Source organism: Gigantopelta aegis, chromosome 3 (assembly GCF_016097555.1).
Source record: "Gigantopelta aegis isolate Gae_Host chromosome 3, Gae_host_genome, whole genome shotgun sequence".
In the NCBI taxonomy this organism is placed as follows: Eukaryota; Metazoa; Mollusca; class Gastropoda; order Neomphalida; family Peltospiridae; genus Gigantopelta; species Gigantopelta aegis.
The window spans coordinates 5016072-5041719 of NC_054701.1; the positions used below are offsets into that span (position 1 = coordinate 5016072).

The following is a 25648-nucleotide window of genomic DNA, read 5'->3' on the forward strand; positions in this document are numbered from 1 at the left end:
TTTCAAACAAAATATCAACCATTACATGAAATATTTGTACGAAATTAAAATAAAATTTGCAAGTTGTTTTTAAAATCCGTAACTGGTTAATTTGATCAGTTGAAGGGCTAACCCTGTTTTGATATCCTGAAATTGGTTTGGGGAACTAATCCAGGTTTTGTGTACTACACACTATTTACAATAATAAGGAAGATTTTTGGTTTTGCAGATCCCTGCATTTGACTGTGAACTGCGTGTGTCTGGTCTGTGTCCGAATGAACGCTACATATTTGCTGTTGGCGCGTACACGTCTGATGGGAGACTCATAGGAGATGCAGTCGGGGAGTCAAGCAGGCCGATTCTCGCATCACATCCACTTCCTGTTCTCATGACCTGGGCTTTACTATCACAGGTAAACCAGTCTTACCCATCACATCCCCTTCCTCTTCTCATCATGTGGGCTTTACTATCACAGGTAAACCAGTCTTACCCATCACACCCACTTCCTGTTCTCCTGACTTGGGCTTTACTATCACAGGTAAATCAGTCTTACCCATCACATCCCCTTCCTCTTCTCATCATGTGGGCTTTACTATCACAGGTAAACCAGTCTTACCCATCACACCCACTTCCTGTTCTCCTGACTTGGGCTTTACTATCACAGGTAAACCAGTCTTACCCATCACATCCCCTTCCTCTTCTCATCATGTGGGCTTTACTATCACAGGTAAACCAGTCTTACCCATCACACCCACTTCCTGTTCTCCTGACTTGGGCTTTACTATCACAGGTAAACCAGTCTTACCCATCACACCCACTTCCTGTTCTCATCACGTGGACTTTACAATCATGGGTAAACCAGTCTTACCCATCACACCCACTTCCTGTTTTCCTCACTTGGGCTTTACTATCACAGGTAAACCAGTCCTACCCATCACACCCACTTCCTGTTCTCATCACGTGGGCTTTACTATCACAGGTAAACCAGTCTTACCCATCACACCCACTTCCTGTTCTCATCACGTGGGCTTTACAATCACGGGTAAACCAGTCTTACCCATCACACCCACTTCCTGTTCTCCTCACTTGGGCTTTACGATCACAGGTAAATCAGTCCTACCCATCACACGCACTTCCTGTTCTCCTGACTTGGGCTTTACTATTACAGGTAAACCAGTCTTACCCATCACAGGCACTTCCTGTTCTCATCATGTGGGCTTTACTATCACAGGTAAACCAGTCTTACCCATCACACCCACTTCCTGTTCTCCTGACCTGGGCTTTACTATCACAGGTAAACCAGTCTTACCCATCACATCCACTTCCTGTTCTCATCACGTGGACTTTACAATCATGGGTAAACCAGTCTTACCCATCACACCCACTTCCTGTTTTCCTCACTTGGGCTTTACTATCACAGGTAAACCAGTCCTACCCATCACACCCACTTCCTGTTCTCATCACGTGGGCTTTACTATCACAGGTAAACCAGTCTCACCCATCACACCCACTTCCTGTTCTCATCACGTGGGCTTTACAATCACGGGTAACCCAGTCTTACCCATCACACCCACTTCCTGTTCTCCTCACTTGGGCTTTACTATCACAGGTAAATCAGTCCTACCCATCACACGCACTTCCTGTTCTTCTCACTTGGGCTTTACTATCACAGGTAAACCAGTCTTACCCATCACACCCACTTCCTGTTCTCCTGACTTGGGCTTTACTATTACAGGTAAACCAGTTTTACCCATCACACCCACTTCCTGTTACCCTGACCTGGGCTTTACTATCACAGGTAAACCAGTCTTACCCATCACACCCACTCCTGTTCTCCTGACTTGGGCTTTACTATCACAGGTAAACCAGTCTTACCCATCACACCCACTTCCTGTTACCCTGACCTGGGCTTTACTATCACAGGTAAACCTGTCTTACCCATCACACCCACTTCCTGTTCTCCTGACTTGGGCTTTATTATCACAGGTAAACCAGTCTTACCCATCACACGCACTTCCTGTTCTCATCATGTGGGCTTTACTATCACAGGTAAACCAGTCTTACCCATCACACCCACTTCCTGTTGTCATGACTTGTTTTTTCTATCACAGGTTCCAGCCAGTGCACCACGACTGGTATATCAAAGGCCATGGTATGTGCTATCCTGTCTGTGGGATGATGCATATAAAAGGTCCCTTGGTACTAATGGAAAAATGGAAGGACTATATGTAAAAATTATCAAATGTTTGACATCCAACAGCCGATGATTAATAAATCAATGTGCTCTTGTAGAGTCGTTAAACAAAAACAAAACTTTTGTTTGACTATCACATGTATCGTATGACTTGGGGAGGAGACTTGCTGCATTTATGGCTATCAGTATTTTAAAAAAGACAAATAGTTTTATGTACCAATATTAATGTGACACAATTGTCAACCTGGGGCCTAATTCACAAAGGTCTCTTACTAGTCTTAGGCTCTGTTAGACAACAAAGCATCCTCTTTGCAAGTCTTTTAGTATTGCACTGCGAGATCGCAAAGTTGCGAGAGTTTAGTGAATTAGGCCCCTGGTTGTTGATGGCTTACTTGCTACAACACTGCTAATTACTGTCCTCCCTTAGCAAACCAGTGTGAAATAATAAAGTACTTGTGACCCTCCATATATTACTGGTGCTCATTGATGCTGGATTGTCAGCTTGCAGCATTAAGACTCTTCTTGTCATGTTTTCAGATTGCCTACCAGTCGAGTTGTTTCCAGATTGCCAAACAAGCTTGTAGTGTTCTCTGGGATCATTTTGTGGCTGAAGTCCTCCCACCACAGGGAGATACGTTTGTCACAACAGTGAAGAAAGACTTCAAGTTAACACCACTCAGGTAGAGTGTTCCAGAGGGTTAACTTATAGTAACAGATAAATGTTTAATGATATCCCGACTAAAACAAAGCATTGGACGTTGAGCATTAAAGTTAAGATTTGTAATGAACAGGATCACTCAAATAGTTTTGATAACTGAGGATTCTGCTTTGGATAATAATTATTTACTTTCATGCTGATATTCAAGTATGGTTCAATTATTCTATATTGGGCATACAACTCAATTCTCTGTCGAGCAATCACTATCAGTTTCTATACTTGACTCATCCTTCTTTAATGGGTTCTTTTTAATTTAATTTCCTTCTGACCAAATATATTTGGAACTTGTTGAGGTGATCTTTGCATGAACTGGCCAGTTGTTGTTCATTAATTATCTGAGTTGGAACAATTGGTTTTGTTCTTGTTTAATTTGGTATTGTTAATTCTGTAGACTAAACCAGCGAGCTCTGAGCCTTTCTTCACCAGTTCTTCTGAGACAATTTTTGACGTCAATTTTCATCGGAGTGGACATTGATGTCAGGGAGGGAGAACTCTTCTGTGATGTCTTGTCTGACAAGGGACCTCTCTACAGTGGACAGGTAAGTCTAGCAAGGGCTAAAACAGAGAAATATTCTAGAAATGGACATGGGTTTGTGTGATATACCTGTTTGTGCCAATGGTTGATATATTTCCTTTCCTTTAACTTGATTTTAATGCACTTGTCAGATTAAGGTTAAAGTACACTGTTCTAGGCTCACCCTGGGTGTCTGGGCTGTTTGTCCAAGACACAGGTTAATATACCTCCTGTATTTAGTGGCAGTTGTTGATCAAAAGGTTGGTGTAGTGGCCTTACACCTTCCCATTGAGAGATTCCAACTGTGTGTTGAAGCTGGTACTGGAATGCAAACCTATATATAATAGTAGCTACAAGCCTTCAGGCCAATATCTTAACCATTACACCAGTAAAGCCCATTATTAGACTAAGTGTATTCACAATGGGGCCTAATACTTTAGATTTTTTGTGTTTTAAAAACCAGATTTTTATTTGTGCATTTTCTTTTAATACTTAAACAGTTCCCTTTTCTAAACAGTGCATGAGTACATAACAATTGTTTATTACAGTAACTGTCTTATTTGATAATGAATGTCAGATATTAACCTTGAATGGCTTATCAAAAGCTTCTCTTATTTTCACAGTAGTACAGAAAACATATACTGATGAAGATAGTTGTGTTTTTTTCTATCAAGTGCCTGGCCGAGTGTGAACGTCTGATCGTAGCGACGGAGCTGACACACATTTGTAAGGACGTGTTTACTGATGATGTTAGTTGTGTTTGTTTCAGATGAAGCGTCTGGCGGAGTGTGAGTGTCTGATCTTAGCGATGGAGCTGACACACGTTTGTAAGGACGTGTTTACTGATGACGTTAGTTGTGTTTGTTTCAGATGAAGCGCCTGGCCGAGTGTGAATGACTGATTGTAGCCATGGAGCTGACATACGTTTGTAAGGACATGTTTACTGATGACATTAGTTGTGTTTGTTTTAGATGAAGCATCTGGCAGAGTGTGAGCAACTGATTGTAGCCATGGAGCTGACACACGTTTGTATGGACGTGTTTACTGATGACGTTAGTTGTGTTTGTTTCAGATGAAGCGTCTGGGGGAGTGTGAGCGATTGATTGTAGCCATGGAGCTGGCAGGCTGGCTGAATGAAGCCAACTCGGCACTGCAGGCCGTTATCCAGTGTTACGGGCTGCTGGCGCCACTGCTGTTCTACAAGATCCCGTCACGTGCTGTCATCCAGGTCCTCATACGGTGTCACGCCGTCATGCAGGAGGTCCCCACCGGGCTTATCCAGAAACGACAGGGGCAGATCGCAGACAGTCTCCACCACATGATCGCATGCATTACCTTCCACATGGTCAAGGTCAGTTGATTCAAGCAAAAGAAAGGAATGTGGTGCATTGGGTGACATCTCGTCATGTCTTAAAGGGACATACCCTAGTTTCAGCCCATGGAAATTAACACTAAGTTTAGTTAATCTGCAAACTTGGATAAAGTTACAATTAAGTGAAACATGTGTCTGTGACTTTGAAATGGTGAAATACCCTCTAAAAATAGACTAAAACTCGACTGCATGTGCATTTTTTAAAATATGAGATATGAAATTTGGGATATTAAAAACACCAGGATGACCAAAAGCACTTCGAATATACGGAAATTGATAATCTAAACAATAAAATCTAAGTAAAGTAAGATTTCAGATATCAAAAACACTGTAATAATAAAAATATGCCTTGGTGTTTAAAATCTCGGGTATATGTCCCTTTAAAGTGCTGCTATTTGATGTTTAAGATATGGTTATTGTGTCACTTGGTCAGTGGAGAAAGGAAAGGAAGGAAGTGTTTGTTGATAGACACCTCAGCACATCTTAAACTACAGTATTTAATATCTAACATCCAGTGAAACTTCTTAAACCAAACCCTCTGTAAAACGGAAATTCGTCAAAACCGGATGTTTTTTAATGGTCCTTTTCAAGTATTAGTACATAACATTTTCTCTCTAAAGAGAGTGTTTTATTTAACGACGCACTCAACACATTTTATTTACGGTTATATGGCGTAGACATATGGTTAAGGACCACACAGATTTTTTTAGAGGAAACCCGCTGTCGCCACATAGGCTACTCTTTTACGACAGGCAGCAAGGGATCTTTTATTTGCGCTTCCCACAATCAGGATAGCACAAACCATGGCCTTTGTTGAACCAGTTATGGATCACTGGTCGGTGCAAGTGGTTTACACCTACCCATTGAGCCTTGCGGAGCACTCACTCAGGGTTTGGAGTCGGTATCTGGATTAAAAATTCCATGCCTCAACTGGGATCCGAACCCAGTACCTACCAGCCTGTAGACCGATGGCCTGCCATGACGCCACCGAGGCCGGTCTCTCTAAAGAGGACACGCCTTAAAACTGGACATTTTACTTGGTTTGGTGGGTGTTAATTTGAGATGAGTTTCACTTTATTATAGTTATCGTCAGCTAGGATAAGTCTTCTAAAACGCTGCTAGGGATCTTTTATTTGTCCTTTCCAATAGAGATCACAGCACATTGCACAGCCTTTGATGAACCAGTCATGGGGCACTGGTTGTGATTGCTCTACCACTGGGCATCATACCAACATCACAATCAGTTTTAATCTGCTAAACCGTACTGTCTCCATGTAATGAATTTAAGTAAATTTCCAGGTTAAAATGTACTTGCATTTTCAAAAGTTGTTATTTTTCATATTTTGTAGTCTACTTATATTTTTAGCTCTTTTGGCAAGAAGAAAATTTTAATAAAATCTCTAACTATAAAAAAAAAAAAAAAAAAAATAAAATTTAAAGTAATATAATGAAATTAAAAATAATATTATGATAATACAATCAAATCTGCTTGTTTGGATGTGCCTTGTACAACAAAAATATATTCACATAAGCGGCATATACAATAAACCGAATTGTGATTCTTCCAATTAGAGCCACTTAACGTGTGCTATTTTCATCGGAAACTGGTAAATATTATTGATTAATGTTCCAACCTGCCTCGGTGGCATCATGGTTAGCCATCGGTCTACAGGCTGGTAGGTACTGGGTTCAGATCCCAGTCGAGGCATGGGTTTTTTAATCCAGATACCGACTCCACACCCTGAGTGAGTGCTCCGCAAGGCTCAATGGGTAGGTGTAATCCACTTGAACCGACCAGTGATCCATAACTGGTTCAACAAAGGCCATGGTTTGTGTTATCCTGCCTGTGGGAAGCGCAAATAAAAGATCCTTTGCTGCCTGTCGTAAAAGAGTAGCCTATGTGGCGACAGCGGGCTTCCTCTCAAAATCTGTATGGTCCTTGACCATATGTCTGACGTCATATAACCGTAAATAAAATGTGTTGAGTGCGTCGTTAAATAAAACAATTCTTTCTTTCTTTCTTTGATTCATGTTCCATATTGTGACTTCTGTTATCATTATCAAGTTTGTTTATAAACAAAATAAATACAAGAGACAACAGTTGATGCCGTTTGTAGCACCTAGAAGTAGAACTAACTTGATATGTAATGTAATAATGACCCAGATACAATCACTGGAAGCTCAATTAGACTGACTACAGTCAAATAAGTAAATGCGAAAAAGGATGTAAATCAAATGCAAAAGACCCCGCCACCCAATCCAATCTTGAACAAGTAACTTTTGTTCTTGAACTTACCTTTTGTTGTCATTTAATGATTAAAACAGTGATCACCATAATCGGACACCCCAAATAGGGCCCCACAGTGTAAGCGACAGACAAAAAAAATCATGTAATCAAAACACTAGCAGCCCACAACTTTTGTTTGTTACCCTCGCCAACAATTGATAGAGAAAAAGATCTGACAAGTGTTTATTTATGGATTAAAGATAAACTGCTTCAAAAGTGAGATTAAAAAGAAAGAAGTGTTTTATTTAACGACGCACTCAACACATTTTATTTACGGTTATATGGCGTCAGACATATGGTTACGGACCACACAGATTTTGAGAGGAAACCCGCTGTCGCCACTACATGGGCTACTCTTCCGATTGGCAGCAAGAGATCTTTTATTTGCACTTCCCACAGGCAGGATAGCACAAACCATGGCCTTTGTTGAACCAGTTATGGATCACTGGTCGGTGCAATTGGTTTACACCTACCCATTGAGCCTTGCGGAGCACTCAAAGTGAGATTAAGATACATGAGATTAAGATACATGAGATTAAGAGATACCTGCTTCCGAAACGCACATGGCCACCGACAAGGCGGTAAAGACTGGCTTTGATCGTCTCATATCGGTCATTGGGTCACATTTGACATCAAACTGAGTTCATGGATTAATTACGGTGTAGTTAGAAAATGTATTGATTAATACCTAGTCATCCGAAATAAATTAAGAAACAAGAAAACAAGTTCATCGTAAATTTTTATTTTCTTTTAACAATGAAATTAAATAAAATTAAAAGTATTAATTTCTGCATGTACGACTGTACAGTATTTGTACGACCATAAATCTGCCCATTATACAAACTTTCCTATGTTTTATATTCAAGTGCCACTCAACAAGAATAATTTTATATCCAAATATCCGAAAACACATTAAAATACACATCCAATTAACTGTTGGATTTTGTATTGTAATAATGGCAAATGGTTCCGTGCAGGACAAACATATTCAAATATCTGAAATATACAGTAATCCGATATCCAAATAAGTGGATTTGTCTGTACTACTATATAATGAATCCAAACCATAACAGAATGGATTATTAAGGTCTGTACTCCATTTCAGAATATCGCTTATTACCAAATTTGTATTTAATTTAGTTTATATTTATATACCCAGCATGTAAAACATATCTGTTATTGGGTGTCAGACAGTTTATATTTAGTTCAACAAACATATGACTTAAATCAAGCTGAAATCTTATTCAACTAAACATTCAGGTTTTGAGGACATGGGGCCAGAAGAAACTGGCAAATGATTTCAATGATGCTGGCCGCCGACTGTTGGCCCTGGATGAACGGGATGAGAAGAAGTCCACGTCAGAAGTGGACAAGACTGACAAGGTTGATACGGCCACAATTGGAACTGACGGGCCGGACACTGCATCAAATGCACTCCAGGCGCTCAAGAGAAAGAAGTCCAGGAAAGGAGGACCGACGATGAAGGTGGACGAACCGGAGGGTCCGGTCAACGAAGAGCTGAAGGCACTGGAGGCTAACATGCTGAGCATGTCAAAGGCTGGTATGTTCATTAGAAATAAACAGTGCTATTGTCTCCTCTCATTTCTCTCTCTTCTAACTCTCTCTGTGTGTCTTGTCTAGCTCTCTTCCTATGTCCCTCTCTCTAAACTCTCTTGTCTCTATTGTCTTTATCTCACTCATCACTCACTCTCTCTCTCTCTCTCTCTCTCTCTCCCTCTCTCTAACTCTCTTTGTCTCTCTTTCTTTGTCTCTCTTTCTTTCTCTCTCTTTCTCTCTCTCTCTCTCTCTCTCTCTCTCTCTCTCTCTCTCTGTGTCTCTGTCTATTTTCTCTCTCTCTCTCTCTCTCTCTATCTCCCTCTATCTCAATCTATCTAAATCTCTTTGTCTTTCTCTCTTTCTTTATCTCTCTCTCTTTCTCTCTCTTTCTCTCTCTCTCTCTCTCTCTCTCTCTCTCTCTCTCTCTCTATCTCCCTCTCTCTAACTCTCTTTGTCTCTCTTTCTTTCTCTTTCTTTGTCTCTCTTTCTCTCTCTCTCTCTCTCTCTCTCTCTCTCTCTCTCTCTCTCCTCTCTCTCTCTCTCTGTGTGTCTGTCTATCTCTCTCTGTCTCTCTCTCTCTCTCTCTCTATCTCCCTCTCTCTAACTCTCTTTGTCTCTCTTTCTTTCTCTCTTTGTCCTATCTCTCTCTCTCTCTCTCTCTCTCTCTCTCTCTCTCTCTCTCTCTCTCTCTCTCTCTCTCTCTCTCTCTCTCTCTCTTCTCTCTCTCTCTCTCTCTCTCTCTCTCTCTCTCTCTCTCAAAATGAACCCTAAAACCTGAGGTATAAGATATGGTTATAACTTAGCTCAGTGGGATTTGATAAATTTTTTTTAGAAAGACCAGGTTGCTAAACATTTTAATTAATATGTGTGTATATATATATATATATATATATATATAGATAGAGAGAGAGAGAGAGAGAGAGGAGAGAGAGACAGAGAGACAGAGAGACAGAGAGACAGAGAGAGAGAGAGAGAGAGGATTCGTCACGAGTATTTTTTAATATGGAAAATATCAACTGAGTCTATGTTTATCGGTATTTGTCGAGGCTCTGCCGAGACAAATACCCATTAACTAGACGAGTATTTATCCTATGACACTTCTAAAATAACATTTTAATTAAAAATTTTGTAAATCACAGTACTAAAGTCGCCGCCATTGGTAATATGATGTCATCACAATTAGCACAAATTAGTTTGACGTCACACATTTTAACTAAATCTTTAAAAACATTACGTTTAGATACACAGGTCTTATTGGCTTGTAAGCAAATGACCCATCCACAGCAACACATTACCCAAAGACCTTGCAAATTTGCATACCATTATTAACCGGGTTAATACACTAAAATTATCACATGGGTTTATGGCATGCATATCATGGATAAGTTATAGGATAAATATATATATATATATAGAACCTGATGCATTTTGAAATACTCTGTATACGTTTTGGGAGTTCCGTGTTTGTTGAAAATTACAAAACAACATATTTATCACAAAATATAGGCATAAGAGAATGTGACACCATTTTTTCTGAATATATATATATCCATTAGTCACACAATGTGATTAAATAATTTGGTTATAAATATGCTAACACAGCATGTTTAAAAATTCTGTCTTGTTTCTTCTGTAGACTTCTGTGACAAGTTACCCTTCTCCCTGTCTGTGTTAATTCTGTTTTCCTGAAAATGTTTAATTAGTAGAGTATTTATGTTTGACTTGCAGCACATGGTGAGCATGAGCTGACAGGAAGTGAAGACCCAAACATCCTTCATGCGTACACAGCATATCTTCCCAGCAAACTCGCCTACAAAGAAGGTACACATGTTGTATTACACTTGTACACACTTTTAATACACTTGTAAACATATCAGCTAATAGTGGATTCATGTAGTTGTGCATATATAGGGTAATTCACTTAAAAAAGCATTGTTACTTTATGTAATAAGTTTGTTTAAGTCGCATAGTGAATCCTCCTCAGCTAAGCACTCTACCAAGGAGCTGCATCCCCTTCTCACTTGAAATACATATAAAATATTCCTCTTAGCTGTCTAATCACTAATGGGTGGCAGTAGGTTGGGGGTTTTCTCATTCCCTTGACCAAATTTTGCTGTTACCATATTTTAGACACCTCATACTGCTGATTAAATAAATGATATATGCTTAGCTGGAATTCAGCAAACACTGTTTTCTTTTCTTTGGTTAATTTGATCTTTGAATGTGGCCCCTATAATGTGAAATCTTGGTGCAGGCTGTGTAACACATTTCTTAACAATTGATATTGTTATATATAATCTTCTACAGTGGTGAAGTTCAAGCGTCGAGCACGATACCTGGAGTTCTTCGTGCACGTTTGTCAGAATGCACTGACCGAGGGATTCCCGGAACAAGTGATCGAGTGGTGTGAAGACTCCATGAACTGGCTGCAGAAGTTTGTATCACGTTCTTATCCATATTCATTGGCATTGGTCAGTAATCCGGAACCAGAAGGTCCCATGGGTTGAAATAATCCATCTGTCCCAACCCACAAACAGTATATACTTTGAATTTAACCATCTGTATGGTTTGGTTTTGTTTAACGACACCACTAGAGCACATTGATTTATTAATCATCGGCTATTGGATGTCAAACATATGGTCATTTTTGACAGTCATAGAGAGGAAACCCGCTACATTTTTCTATTAGTAGCAAGGGATCTTTTATATGCACCATCCCACAGACAGGATAGCACATACCATGGCCTTTGACATACCAGTCGTGGTGCACTGGCTGTGACGAGAAATAGCCTAATGGGCCCACCAACGGGGATTGACCCCAAATCAACTGTGCATCAAGCGAGCACTTTACCACTGGGCTACGTCCGGCCCCCCCCCTATCTGTATGGAGATATCCAAAGACAAGAATCATCAATACTCGGTTCCTTCCCATTTAGTAATCATCTATTTCGGTTTCAGTCCAGTGATTCAGTTTCCATTCATGGGTCTATGGGAAAATGGGAAGCCTTATCAGAAAATATATCAGTTACATATTGAGCAGTTGATTCGGATATATATTTTATTGTATATTAATAATTATCTCCATTAGCTAATTTTTCTGCATAGTTCTGATTTTAAAAAAAAAGTAATTTTTGTTTTTTTTACAGTTACTAGACTGTATTTTCTATTTAATATGTGTTGCAGTTTTCAGTAACTAATTAGCGATATCACTATACATTATTTTATGTATTTGCATCTGTTGACTTAGTGAATTAATTAGGCTAATTTTTGCAGGAGAAATGAACAAATTATCGGGCCTCGTGCCTACATGAGTAAACAGCCTGGAGTGATAACGGTCAGTGGGGATGACCCAAAGAAGTTTTCAGCAGCCATGCTCGAATATCGCAAGGAAAAGGTGAAAGAAACATATTTAATACATACATTGAACTCTGTATAAAAGAATACTTATCCTGAGTCAAATGCATTAGTCTTATTCAACTCACTGTGCTAGCACAACAAATAGTGCTATATAACCAGAGTAATAACCTGCACTGCAGAGTCAAATGCATTTAAATACATAATTATTACATTTTATTTAAAGTTATGAACATCGTGGTTTTTTTTATGTCACATGATAATATATGGACAAATCCAAGCATATATGCAAATTGGAATTATTATATGTTACAGTGAATTAAATCTAGTTGACCATTAATGAAGTATTTTAATGACCATAAAGTACATAGAGAAATGTTTTCAGATGTGTCCGTCATGAAAAATTGCTCTGTCTGTAACTATGTTAAAGATGTTTGTTTTCTTCTTCTTTAAATGTTCATAGGAAGGTGCTGGAAAAACAAAAACCTCTCCAAAGAGACCAGCATTGATGAAGAAGAAGCAAAAATATAAAGTAGGCATCTTGATTTGTGTTTGTTTCTACTTGGTACTTTGATTTTTGATGTCAACTTTTCATATCATGTCCATTAATTTATGTTGTTAATTTATTTTCCTATTTTTGCAGTCAGTCTTATTACATTATTAGAGTTAAAATACTTATTATTATAATTTTTTTTAAATATACATTTATTGTTATAAATTAGCATATTGATACAATAGATGTGTCCTTTTTGCTGACTGACTGCATACGGTAACCTACCGAGAGAAATCATAGATGGAAATACAGTTGAACTTTGTTATCTCCATGTTGAAGGGATCGACTGACTGACTGACTGCATACGGTAACCTACCGAGAGGAATCATAGATGGAAATACAGTTGAACTTTGTTATCTCCATGTTGAACGGATTGACTGACTGCATATGAGAGGAATGGAAATCATAGATGGAAATACAGTTGAACTTTGTTATCTCCATGTTGAACGGATCGACTGACTGCATATACGGTAACCTACCGAGAGGAATCATAGATGGAAATACAGTTGAACTTTGTTATCTCCATGTTGAAGGGATCGACTGACTGACTGACTGCATACGGTAACCTACCGAGAGGAATCATAGATGGAAATACAGTTGAACTTTGTTATCTCCATGTTGAACGGATTGACTGACTGACTGACTGCATACGGTAACCTACCGAGAGGAATCATAGATGGAAATACAGTTGAACTTTGTTATCTCCATGTTGAACGGATTGACTGACTGACTGACTGCATACGGTAACCTACCGACAGGAATGAAATAAACAATGGACTTTATTCTTATAATCCCCATTTCTCGACCGTGAGATGTTCTAGGCTAACAAATGATATTTGACTGAATATATATAAATTATATTTTTAAACTGCTTGGATAATAATTTAAGAATTGTAAAGTTCTCTGTGCCACTGAAAACGTTTTCACTGTGAGGTTTGTTGCACTTTATTTATCAGCCTCTGCGAGTTACCACCAGTATGAGTGATGCTTCTAAAAAGGCTCAAGAAGAAACCGAGTTGGCCGTAAGTTTTAACATATTAAACTTCTCTCTTCTTTCTTCTTATTGCCTGTCCTTTGTATCATCTTAGAAAAACATTAATATTGTTTTTGTTAAGGATATGATACAATATTTTGTAGAAAGTTTTAACATGTTAGTTTATTCTCATCTTTCTTCTTTGTTACTGCTTGTTATTGGCATTGTATTAGTTTAAAACATTGATTACATCTATTTGGTTTTTCACTGGATTGTCATAATCTAGGGGCAGGATTTAGCTCAGTTGGTTGAGTGCTCGCTTAAGGTGCTTGCGTCACAGGATTAGAACCACCTCTGTGGATTCGTTCACCTGATTGTGTTTTTTCTTGTTCCAACCAGTGCACCACAACTGGTTAAAGGCCGTGGTATGTGCTTTCCTGTCTGTGGGATGGTGCATATAAAAGATCCCTTGCTGCATATTGAAAAGTGTAGCAGGTTTCCTCTGATGACTACATGTCAGAATAACCAAATGTTTGACATCCAATAGCCAATGATTAGTAAATCAATGCGCTCTAGTACTGTCATTAAACAAAACAAACTTTAACTGTCATCATCAAGAAATGTCTTCTCCTGCTTCGATAGCTAACGGTTATGTTCCATATCAATATGTTATCTTTCTCTTGGCACACAATTACATGGTATTGGAACTAGTGCCAACACCTTTCTTTCTTTCTTTCTTTCTTTCTTTCTTCGTTTCTTTCTTTCTTCATTTCTTTCCTTATTCCTTCCTTGTTTTACATTTTTCTATCTCAAGTAAATTTGTTACTAGAATTAAAACTGAAAGACAGTAATATTAAGTTACTCATTGGTTTATAAATGACAGGGTTGGGTTTTTTCCTTCTTCTTCTTTGAAGGCCTTGGAAGTATTAGCTCTCTACCTGCCAGACTTGTACCACACCAAACTTAGAAGACGGCGGATGAGAAAAATTGCCAATGATGAAATGCCTTGGAGATGTATGGTGGGTATTGTAAAATCTAGAAACCCTTGTATTACTAAGATGATCTTTTAACAGCCCATTAGGCAACTTAGCAAATACTAGCTTTAGCTGAACTAAGTTGAAGCTTAATGCATAAAAATACGAAAGTTCTATCAATTATAGTAGCAAGATCGTAGTTGCCATCTCCCCTCCACTGCTGAATGCTTTTTTAAATGCCTGTTTTGTTTATTTGGAGAAAACCCTCAATTACTGTCCTCTGTTCTTGTTTTCAGTGCCCACCCCCACCCCCCGTAATTATTTTAGACTTGGTTTGGCCCTGAATAAAATTAATATGAATTTTTGGTATTACCATTAGCTTATCCAGATCATGATTTGTATAAACAAACCATTGTTTTATTCACATGTCAGATACAAAACTAAATTCACGCTAACTGCCAATCAGTAATGTGGTGAATCATTACAATGTCAGGTTTTGAAAGTCCCTTTAAAAAAAAACGTTCCTTAATAATTTGTAATCTGTTATTACGCTTCTGGCATCTGGAAATACTGTCAAGTTTGAGACAGTTAATTAGGTTACACCAATATAATTTATGTAACCGAACAATCGTTGAACTGAGTTCTGCTTATCAAAAGGGTGAATGTATACATGTGTATCTTCAGAGGGCTCTTCTTGGCTTTTATCTGGAGCTCCTGGTCTTGTTGACCACCTGCCCCCTGTTTTCACCCTGGACATTTGTAACAGGGAATAGTGAATTATTATTTTTTAAAGTTAAAAGGGGTAAATGTACCCTTGCATGATAGGTAGCCTACTGCATACATATCAGTCTGTAACACATTCCTGGGTCTTTGATTGTAACACTTCAAAAGTCCTGACTCAAGACTTGAGCAGTCTCTACAATTCATTTACATGCTGTTTGTATGGGTGACACTTTGTTACGGTCTTGAGTAAGGCCTCCACGAGTCCAAAATATTACACTCGACTACTCGTGGGTCAAACTCGACCTGGCCCCGACTACCCGACACTAGATGATAATGAGACTAAGGAATAAAGTAAAATAGCATTATGCATCTTAATTCCAGCGCTGAACATGGATGCCAAATCATGCCATTGTATTTCATTCCACACATTCAACTGTTGTTTTCTCTCCATGTCTCGTAGCCCGATAATGTAACCGGTGGCAAGCATATGGCAAAATGACGTAAAAAACATAATTAAACGAGAGTGCTCTTCCTTGTGCAGGTACTCTAGACCTGTGAACGGACTCTTCCTTGCACAGGTACTCTAGACCTGTGAACGGACTCTTCCTTGTGCAGGTACTCTAGACCTGTGAATGGACTCTTCTTTGCGCAGGTACTCTAGACCTGTGAATGGACTCTTCTTTGCGCAGGTACTCTAGACCTGTGAACGGACTCTTCCTTGCACATGTACTCTAGACCTGTGAACGGACTCTTCTTTGCGCAGGTACTCTAGACCTGTGAACGGACTCTTCCTTGCGCAGGTACTCTAGACCTGTGAACGGACTCTTCCTTGCGCAGGTACTCTAGACCTGTGAACGGACTCTTCCTTGCGCAGGTACTCTAGACCTGTGAACGGACTCTTCCTTGCGCAGGTACTCTAGACCTGTGAACGGACTCTTCCTTGCGCAGGTACTCTAGACCTGTGAACGGACTCTTCCTTGCGCAGGTACTCTAGACCTGTGAACGGACTCTTCCTTGCGCAGGTACTCTAGACCTGTGAACGGACTCTTCCTTGCGCAGGTACTCTAGACCTGTGAACGGACTCTTCCTTGCGCAGGTACTCTAGACCTGTGAACGGACTCTTCCTTGCGCAGGTACTCTAGACCTGTGAACGGACTCTTCTTTGCGCAGGTACTCTAGACCTGTGAACGGACTCTTCCTTGCGCAGGTACTCTAGACCTGTGAACGGACTCTTCCTTGTGCAGGTACTCTAGACCTGTGAACGGACTCTTCCTTGCGCAGGTACTCTAGACCTGTGAACGGACTCTTCTTTGCGCAGGTACTCTAGACCTGTGAACGGACTCTTCTTTGCGCAGGTACTTTAGACCTGTGAACGGACTCTTCCTTGTGCAGGTACTCTAGACCTGTGAACGGACTCAGTCTACGTGTCCAAGTACTTGTGGAGACCCTAGTCTTGAGTATAGATTATAAATGTTTATAAGCACAATGTCTGATTCTGTTACTAAAAGCTTTTTTTTTCAGTGTCTGATTCTGTTACTAAAAGCTGTTTTGTGTGTTTTTTCTCCATCTAAAGCTGAACATCAATCTGGGTCTGAGTCACTTTGGAACTTTCCTGCAGAAGTTGGAAAAGAGAGAAAAGGTTCTAGGTTCTTCTGGCAGCAACATGTATAAGTATGCACACTAGATATTTCTCTGTTGAATGATGTTTCCTAGCTGACATAAATACAACTATCTATTTAAGTGCAGACATACAATTCCTAGGGATGAGACAGTAATACATACAGCATGACATCATTCTAGCATTATTCATTATTCTGAGGTCTGCATTGGGCTATTTCTCGTTCCAGCCAAAGGCTGTGGTATGTCCTGTCTGTGGGATAGTGCATATAAAAGATCCCTTGTACTGACGGAAAAATGTAGCAGGTTTTGTCTCTAAGACTACTAGTATATGTCAAAATTACCGAATGTTTGACATCCACTAGCCAATGGTTATGAAATCAATGTGCTCCAGTGATATTGTTAAAAAACTACATTTTAACTTATCATTCTACCATCATTCCCTATTCTGATATGCAATATATAGAATGTGATTATTGTGGTCTCACTTGACAGTTCAAATGTACAATAGAACTGATGTCCATGATGTAAACTATTAATTTCAGCCTGCTTATATAATTTTGTTTGTCTCAATTCAAAATAAATAAAATATTTTGTATAACATTAAATATTAATGAAAAGCAATTACCATATTTGTAAACAAACTTCAGCAATTTGAAAAATGTTTCTTCATGAGATGCATTATTGTTCAGCATTGTTAGAGTATCCTTAGAACATGGCCCATGGGCAGATATAGGAAAAGGTGTAAGTAAGGGGGGTGCGCCCACTTTTTTATGTACCCACCTAGTGATGTAATGTTATTTTACTCAGTTTTGTGCATTTGACACTCAACATTCTATGTTTGATGCACTATACATTTTTCACCATCTTTTTAAAACGTCTCTATCTGCCTATAGTCTCTCTCTTAAATAGATTAATGTCTTTCATTATCAATATCAATATTTCTTACTGGCCTGTTATTATTTCAGAACCAACTTCTTGGATCAGGAGTGGTTTACATTTGAGACTGCGTGTACACTGGTGGTGGGCTGGGATGGCGGACCCTCCCCCCAATCGGCTGGTAAACCCCCCGAGAAGGTGCAGCTCCTATCACCCACTGTGATGAGTCTGGATCTGGCAGTTGACCCAGAAAAAATGGCACGAACTGGGATTGAGATGGCTGCTGCTGTTGTTACAGGAGTGTATCCTACGAGTATTACAGGTAGAGTCATATCCTACGAGTACTACAGGTAGAGTCATATACTACGAGTACTACAGGTAAAGTCATATCCTACGAGTACTACCGGTAGAGTCATATCCTACAAGTACTGCAGGTAGTCATATCCTACGAGTACTACAGGTAGGGTCATATCCTACAAGTACTACAGGTAGGGTAATATCCTACGAGTACTACAGGTAAAGTCATATCCTACAAGTACTACAGGTAGAGTCATATCCTACCAGTACTACAGGTAGAGTCATATCCTACCAGTACTACAGGTAGAGTCATATCCTACCAGTACTACAGGTAGAGTCATATCCTACCAGTACTACAGGTAAATTCATATCCGGGTATAAACTACCATACATTTTGGAGATGGTGACCGGCCCCATTCCCCTAAAGTAAGTTTCCAATCTATTACCAAACGTTTACCCAATTATGTCCCAACAGTTCCCCAATTAAAGGCATACGCTACAAATGTTTCTACCACTCAAAATGTGTTAAGTCTTCACCTATTTATTCTACAAGCACATCAAAACACATATCTGCAAAAATAAAATTGTGTGTCACTAGCTAGATTTTTTTTTGTACACATCTCAGAGGTCGTGTCATTTTGTCCTATTTTGTGGACAAATACCGTAAAATTTAAATTTGACTTAATCTATACCAGGGCTTCTAGATTATGGTAGCCCCAATCCCGTGGCTAGTGATATTCAATGTTGGGCTAGTAAATAACTACAATTGCCATGCCAGACGGCTAGTGAAAAAACAAATTGTCAAATGTTGCAGTTAAGTCTATTTTGTTAATATGAATATACTGACCCCACTCCAACCCCTAATGTTAGTGTTTTTAAGCCTCTTTAGTATAGTCCCTCTGACATATCTGATTATTACTATTATTTAGTAAAATTTTATTAACTTAAATTAAAGTAGGGCTAGTGAATTTTTTATCGTGGCTAGTACATTTTTTAAATTACTGATCCCATGGCTAGTGAATTTGACAACAATTCTAGAAGCCCTGTCTATACCTAATAAAGAGTTTTTCAGTTGAAATACATGTCAAATTTAATGTGTATGTGTGCATTATAGAAATTATTTTGGTACAACGTAATACCCATTAATGTTTGTATGTTCTTGACTAAACTACAATTTCACATTTTATTAGCACATTTTGGCTCATATAATTTTTTTCACTACTCAAAAATTGCTACAAATCTTGTGTAAAGACTACTGTTTACTAAAAATAAAATAAAAAAGACTGGCATACTTTAAAAAATATTTCAAAACATATATCCCTACCCACTACTATGTTTTTAATGCGTAATTCAAAAGGCAATAACACTGTCTTGTCTAACTATCAACATTTTTAACAATAATCAAATGCATATAACCGTACAAATAGACCAGAAGGCATCTTATAACACACATATATTTCAGGCGTGGAACCAAGGGAACGTTGGGGGTGTTCATCCCTACCCCAAAAATGTATGTATAGTACATGAATACAATGCATTTATTGGAATTTATTGGGGGAACGTCGCCGTGTCAGTGTCTCTAGTTAGCAAGTTTAGAATAGAAGTAACTTTTCACACCCTTATTTTGACTTTGTACACAATAAATAATTATAATATATATCACTGTAACTGTAATCTCATTTCAAATATTCTGTAAATTGTACATTTTTGTTTGGAATGTTTAATTAAAAGATTTTCTTCTTCCACAATCACATGCATTAGTATGTATTATGGCATTTTGAGGATGGAAATCATGCACCCAATTTACTGTTGTTGTAATGAGATGCAAAATGATGTCATTGTAATACTGACGTCATTCCAATTCAACAAGCTACCAGAGTGTTGTCTCATATATGTGCGGCAGTTGTGCACGTAAACAACACCCGAATATGCCTTTAAGATTCCCCAAATTGGTATATCATGGTCTCTTGGAACTCATAATCCTCTTCCATATCCAAATCTGCGAGCAATTCTTTTGTCTTGTAATTTGGTGTTGATATTCCACGATGCCTAGCTATGGCAACAACCCTTTGTTGTTATGCATGACTGGGTGCTGTGTGTCGGTGTGCTATTGGCACAATAGAATTCTGATTGGGAAGATGGTATGCTAAGTGTTTTGTTTACCAGTGTAGTTAATTGTATATTTTTTTAAATACTGACATCAAAAAAGTTTTGTTTCAGTATTTCAATCGATTACGAATCACGTGACAAACAAGTCTGACCTGGATATGCAAATTAGGTGTTTCTTGTTTCAATACAGTCTGTTGTATCGTAGTTTTTAGTAATATGCCTACATTGTCCGATACAGTTTTGGCAGAAGAATACAACTTTTTGTTTTGCTGTGCTATTTTAAAAAGGTGTGTACATATGTTTCATACTTTTTTTCTTCAAATAATTTATGATTATTATTTATATTTTTTTAAATAATTTTTGGGATGGTTTTTGTAATTTCCAAAAAACGTTACTACAGTAGATGTAAATTAAGTGAACAATTTTTTTTTTTAAATGTGCTACTTATTCCGTTTGAAGTATTGGCCATACCCAATGTCACATCATGTGGCGAACAGCACGTGCGAGTTTGTACATGGTTAATATTTCTGCTGCGAGATTATTAGATTGCGTATTATAGATATTGAAACTAAATAAAGTTGATCCGGTCAAAAATTAACTTCTTTATTATTTACGATTGAATAACAGGGCCATTTGAGAATTATGTAACGCGCGCTTGAGGAAAGGTGGATACATATGTATTACTAAAGACTCCAAAGTAAAATATGAAAAGAAAATCTTGCAGTCATCATGAAATTGAATCGATTGACAGGGACATGAGGACGGGGAATGTTGACCAGCATTATGTAATATTGTTGCAGGAGTGGGGATGGTCTCACGGTCACAAAACGTTACACGAGGGAGAGAGGTATTAAAAATGCTAGATTTTGCATTACGTATTGTTGAATGGTCACAAAGATCAACAAAGGACCATTCAACATTAGCGTAATGCAGAATCAGACATTTGCTTTTACGCCAATTTTTAACACCCTCTCCCCCTCCCATGTAAATGTTTTTGAATATTTTATTTACATTCCATTAGCTGGCGGGCAAGCCTAAATAATTAATACCAGGTAATAATGCAAATGTTTAAGAAATACCTGCAGCTTGTAAATTAACACCCCAGCAAACGTCAACCTAAAAGGACTGTTTTCATTAATTAATATAGGTTCACTGCAGGATCCATCAAATTAATGTTTTTGTCCAATAAAAAATAGCAGAGTGTAGGATGGGAGAAAAACATGTTTAAAATGGATTACAATTGTCATATAAAACACCATTTTTAATGGTGATATAATCATAACAATGACATCAAGCTTTGGGACATTTGATGTAAGTTTAAGAATAACAATGTTTTAGGTGTCAAATAATTTAACTGATTTAATTTGCATCAACCATACAAATGTAAGAAGATTTAATTCCTTATGGGATAACCACTTTGAACAATATATCATACATGTATATATTAAGCAACATCATACAGTGGTTATTTCTTCCCACCCCCAAACACTCCATCTTTAATGAACTTATTGATGTCATCACCTGTAATAATTATTAGGAATACCAATGAAAGAAACACTGAGAAACTTATGTACCTATACTGATTTAATGTTATAATATAAACAAGGTCGGCACAGTGTAAAAAACTAGTGGTACGGCTCAAGGTTGCCAGACTCTCCTTTCAGATTCACCTGTGAAGGACATTTTCACAGATACAACAAATATGAACAAAAAAGTGATACAGCCATGTCATACCTCTGTGCCACCCTTGATAAATAACACAATTGTTTTTGTATAGTTTTTAATGCTTTATATGATGAAGATGCTGATACTGTTGCTGATGCTGACACTGAAACTGACACTGACATTGACACTGACACTGACACTGACACTGACGCTGAAGCTGAAGCTGACACTGACACTGACACTGACACTACTACAGTAACTATTACTCCTTTTCCTGATACTACTACTAGCAACTACTGATAACGATGATGATGATGATGATGACTACCATTTGTCATTCACTTTATTAGGTGTTGCCCCACATCCTGTGCCGTCGATTCATCCTGAAAGAGATGAAGTGCATCCGGACCCCAATGTACCACATAATGTGGAGGTGAAACATTACCCCCAGATTGACCCTGACACCTCGCCTCTCTCTACCAAAGCTACGACGGAGGCACTCTGCAAGACATTCATGTACTTCAAACGAGCTGTGGTCGGTATATGTTGGCTTATCATGGGGTCTAGTTAAGTAGTGGAGAATGTACATGAAGGTGTAGATTCGTGAAAAATAATTCACAAGCAGCGTAGGGGAGAGATACTTATTTTTCATGAATCTACACTTCTGAGTGCATTCTCTAACATAATCCATTATTCATAAAAAATTAATTTGTGACTGTTATAATTAATTAACTTCTATTATATAGTTTTTAATGAAAATATTGGTTAAAATGCCAAAGAATATTTACAAAACTAATTACCCAAAATGATAGGATCCTTTCAGACCTAACTTGACAGATTTGGTTGGTAAATCCTCAGCAGTGGATGGCTGGCATTATGGATGGTGTACGTGCTAAACGTGTGACCTCTCATTTCCAATTTAGGTTCTAACAGTCTTCTCTGTATTCCATTTGAATACATTGCTATCATGAGAATCACGTTTGTAGGCTTAAATTACATGTTTATTCGATTATGCAGATGTTTGACCTTGTGGAGCCCTAAAACATACAATTCAGTTTCATGAAGCACATATTAGATTTTATGAGATATTCTGTTTTTAATGTATTTTACTGTCCTCACAAATATTTTAATTTCTCACATAGACTTAACTCAAACATTTTGTAGCTATTAAATACCTGATCCTTGACTTGCTGCATCTGGTCCTTTCAGATTCTGGCTCACCGGGGACAGCACTGGACCCTGTTACAGAACTCTGCACGTGCGTTGTGGAACTGCGCTCACACGGCCCTTCTGCGAGCGTTTACCCCCAACCAGGGTGGCCAGGATGCGGGATTGCTGGCGATGGATGTACTGCGGTCACTGCTGTGGCTTCCACTGCACACCGCGGCCGACTGTCTGCTGGACATGATGGTAAACCTTCAGGCAGACCTCGACAGTCAGGCCAGCAAGGTGATTATAAATTATTATAAATCGTGTAATAGTATTGGATTTCATCTTGATTTAAGCAAAATGGGAAATAAATAGATGTACGGTAATTTTTCCAATGGTGGTGACAACTTTGTCACCTTTAGCTGTTTCTGAAAAACTAGAAAGTTCTAGAAAATTGGTTTATAGTTGCATTTATGGTTGATCATCTGAGTACCTGTTAAACATTGGTTAAATCTATTAAATTTTAATGTTTAAATAACATTATTTTACATTTAATTTAACATTAAAGTTTCACATTTCTCACAAACTACAAGTCCTAGAAACTTAGTTTATAGTTGTGTCTACGGATGTTCATCTCAGTGCTTGTTAAAAATGGTTTTAAAAATCCGTTAAATTTATGTTTAGCCCCATACTAAATTTTCACATTTACATCCATTTCTCACAAAGTATAAGTCATAAATCAATGAAACTTGGTTTATAGTGGCATTTCTGGGTGTCCATCTCAGTGCTAGGTCTTGTAATTTTAATCTTCACAAGAGGAAGTCAATGTGTCTCTAGATGGTAATCTGTTGTTCTCTGTATATTCCAGGCTAAAGTGAAAGGCAAACATCTTGGCAGTTACTTTGAGTCGTGGATGGGTGACATGACGAGCGAGAAGGGTGGTGCGAGTCTGAGGTTTGAGTCGCCGCTGGATGACAAGAGTATCGTTGACCTCCGCTGGATCCGCCGTCTCTGTCTGCGTGTGCTGGAACTCCTGTACCACGAACAGAAGTGGGAGAAGCTCGTCGACATCGCTCTCAGATTCAACGCACTCACAAAGTTAGTCGGTTCAAACACTGGATGTTAATCTGAGAATTATATTTATATAACTTGTGGATATCGCTCTCAGATTCAAAGCACTCACAAAGTTAGTCAGTTCAAACTGGATGTTAATCTGAGAATTATATTTATATAACTTGTGGATATCGCTCTCAGATTCAACGCACTCACAAAGTTAGTCAGTTCAAACTGGATGTTAACCTGAGAATTATATTTATATAACTCATGGATATCGCTCTCAGATTCAACACACTCACAAAGTTAGTCAGTTCAAACACTGGATGTTAATCTGAGAATTATATTTATATAACTCATCAACATCACTCTTAGATTCAGTGCACTCACAAAGTTAGTCAGTTCAAACACTGGATGTTAATCTGAGAATTATATTTATATAACTCATCAACATCACTCTCAGATTCAGTACACTCACAAAGTTAGTCAGTTCAAACACTGGATGTTAATCTGAGAATTATATTTATATAACTCGTGGATATCGCTCTCAGATTCAACACACTCACAAAGTTAGTCAGTTCAAACTCTGGATGTTAATCTGAGAATTATATTTATATAACTCGTGGATATCGCACTCAGATTCAACGCACTCACAAAGTTAGTCAGTTCAAACACTGGATGTTAATCTGAGAATTATATTTATACAACTTGTGGATATCACTCTCAGATTCAACACACTCACAAAGTTAGTCGGTTCAAACACTGGATGTTAATCTGAGAATTATATTCATATAACTCGTCGACATCGCGCTCAGATTCAATGCACTAACACTATATATATTTGTATTGGTCACACAAAAAAGAGCCCATTTTTAAAGCTGTTTTAGTGCTATGATGTCATAAAACCATCGTAGGCATGTGTTGTAGTGACATCAGTGGTTATGGCAGTTCTACAATATTGTAGTTCTAAGGTAGCTTTGAAACTCTGCAGCCAGATCTCTGACTAGTACAGACAGATTAACAAAGGAATAATCCAGTATAGAGTTTAGTAAGATAAACTGTGTCCCTTGTATAGTTTTTGTGTTGTAATAAATTTACAAGAGCAGCAGCTAGCTCAGTTGGTAGAGTGCACGCTTTAGTTGCTTTGGTTGTAGGCTTTATCCCAACCAGTGCTCCACAATTGGTATATCAAAGGCCATGGTATGTGATATCCTGTCTGGCAAAGTGCAAATAAAAGATCCCTTGCTACTAATGTAAAAATGTAGGTGGTTTTCTCACAAGATTACATGTCCAATAGCTGATGATTAGTTAATCAGATTGCTCTAGCAGTGTCCTTAAAGAAAACAAACTGACTTTAATAATTTTTCATTAAATACTTTGTTTTTAATTAGATATTTGGGAGAAGTTGTATAAAGATATGAAGAGAGCAACAAGTTTTTATGCCTGGACATGTTTTATAAATGAAGCTTCATCAATTAATTTTCATTATGAAACATTAAAATATTTGTTGGAAGCTTTAGTGCTGAAGTGCTTCAGATCCAAACTTCAATATCTTACATTAGGTTAGGTTATATTAAAGGAGACCGGACACCAAAAGACATGTAGTGTGTAATGGATTAAGTTAGCGTCAAAGACCGCATTACTCTAACGCCCGGCTCGCTGTGAGGCACCGGTCAGCTGC

At 38.3% G+C, this 25648-nt stretch overlaps 1 protein-coding gene across 1 annotated transcript in view; it reads left to right on the forward strand.

Annotated features, from left to right (window-relative positions):
- The window catches only part of LOC121367270 (cilia- and flagella-associated protein 54-like), a 117994-nt gene that overhangs the window by 39852 nt on the left and 52494 nt on the right, over nt 1-25648 (forward strand). The window contains exons 24-39 of the mRNA XM_041491384.1: nt 209-391; nt 2711-2853; nt 3283-3430; nt 4478-4756; nt 8325-8625; nt 10350-10442; nt 10929-11055; nt 11895-12015; nt 12439-12507; nt 13485-13550; nt 14416-14520; nt 16772-16869; nt 17784-18016; nt 22116-22300; nt 22975-23214; nt 23783-24012. Coding sequence (XP_041347318.1) covers nt 209-391; nt 2711-2853; nt 3283-3430; nt 4478-4756; nt 8325-8625; nt 10350-10442; nt 10929-11055; nt 11895-12015; nt 12439-12507; nt 13485-13550; nt 14416-14520; nt 16772-16869; nt 17784-18016; nt 22116-22300; nt 22975-23214; nt 23783-24012 — 2621 coding nt within the window. The remainder of the gene's footprint in view (nt 1-208; nt 392-2710; nt 2854-3282; nt 3431-4477; nt 4757-8324; nt 8626-10349; nt 10443-10928; nt 11056-11894; nt 12016-12438; nt 12508-13484; nt 13551-14415; nt 14521-16771; nt 16870-17783; nt 18017-22115; nt 22301-22974; nt 23215-23782; nt 24013-25648) is intronic.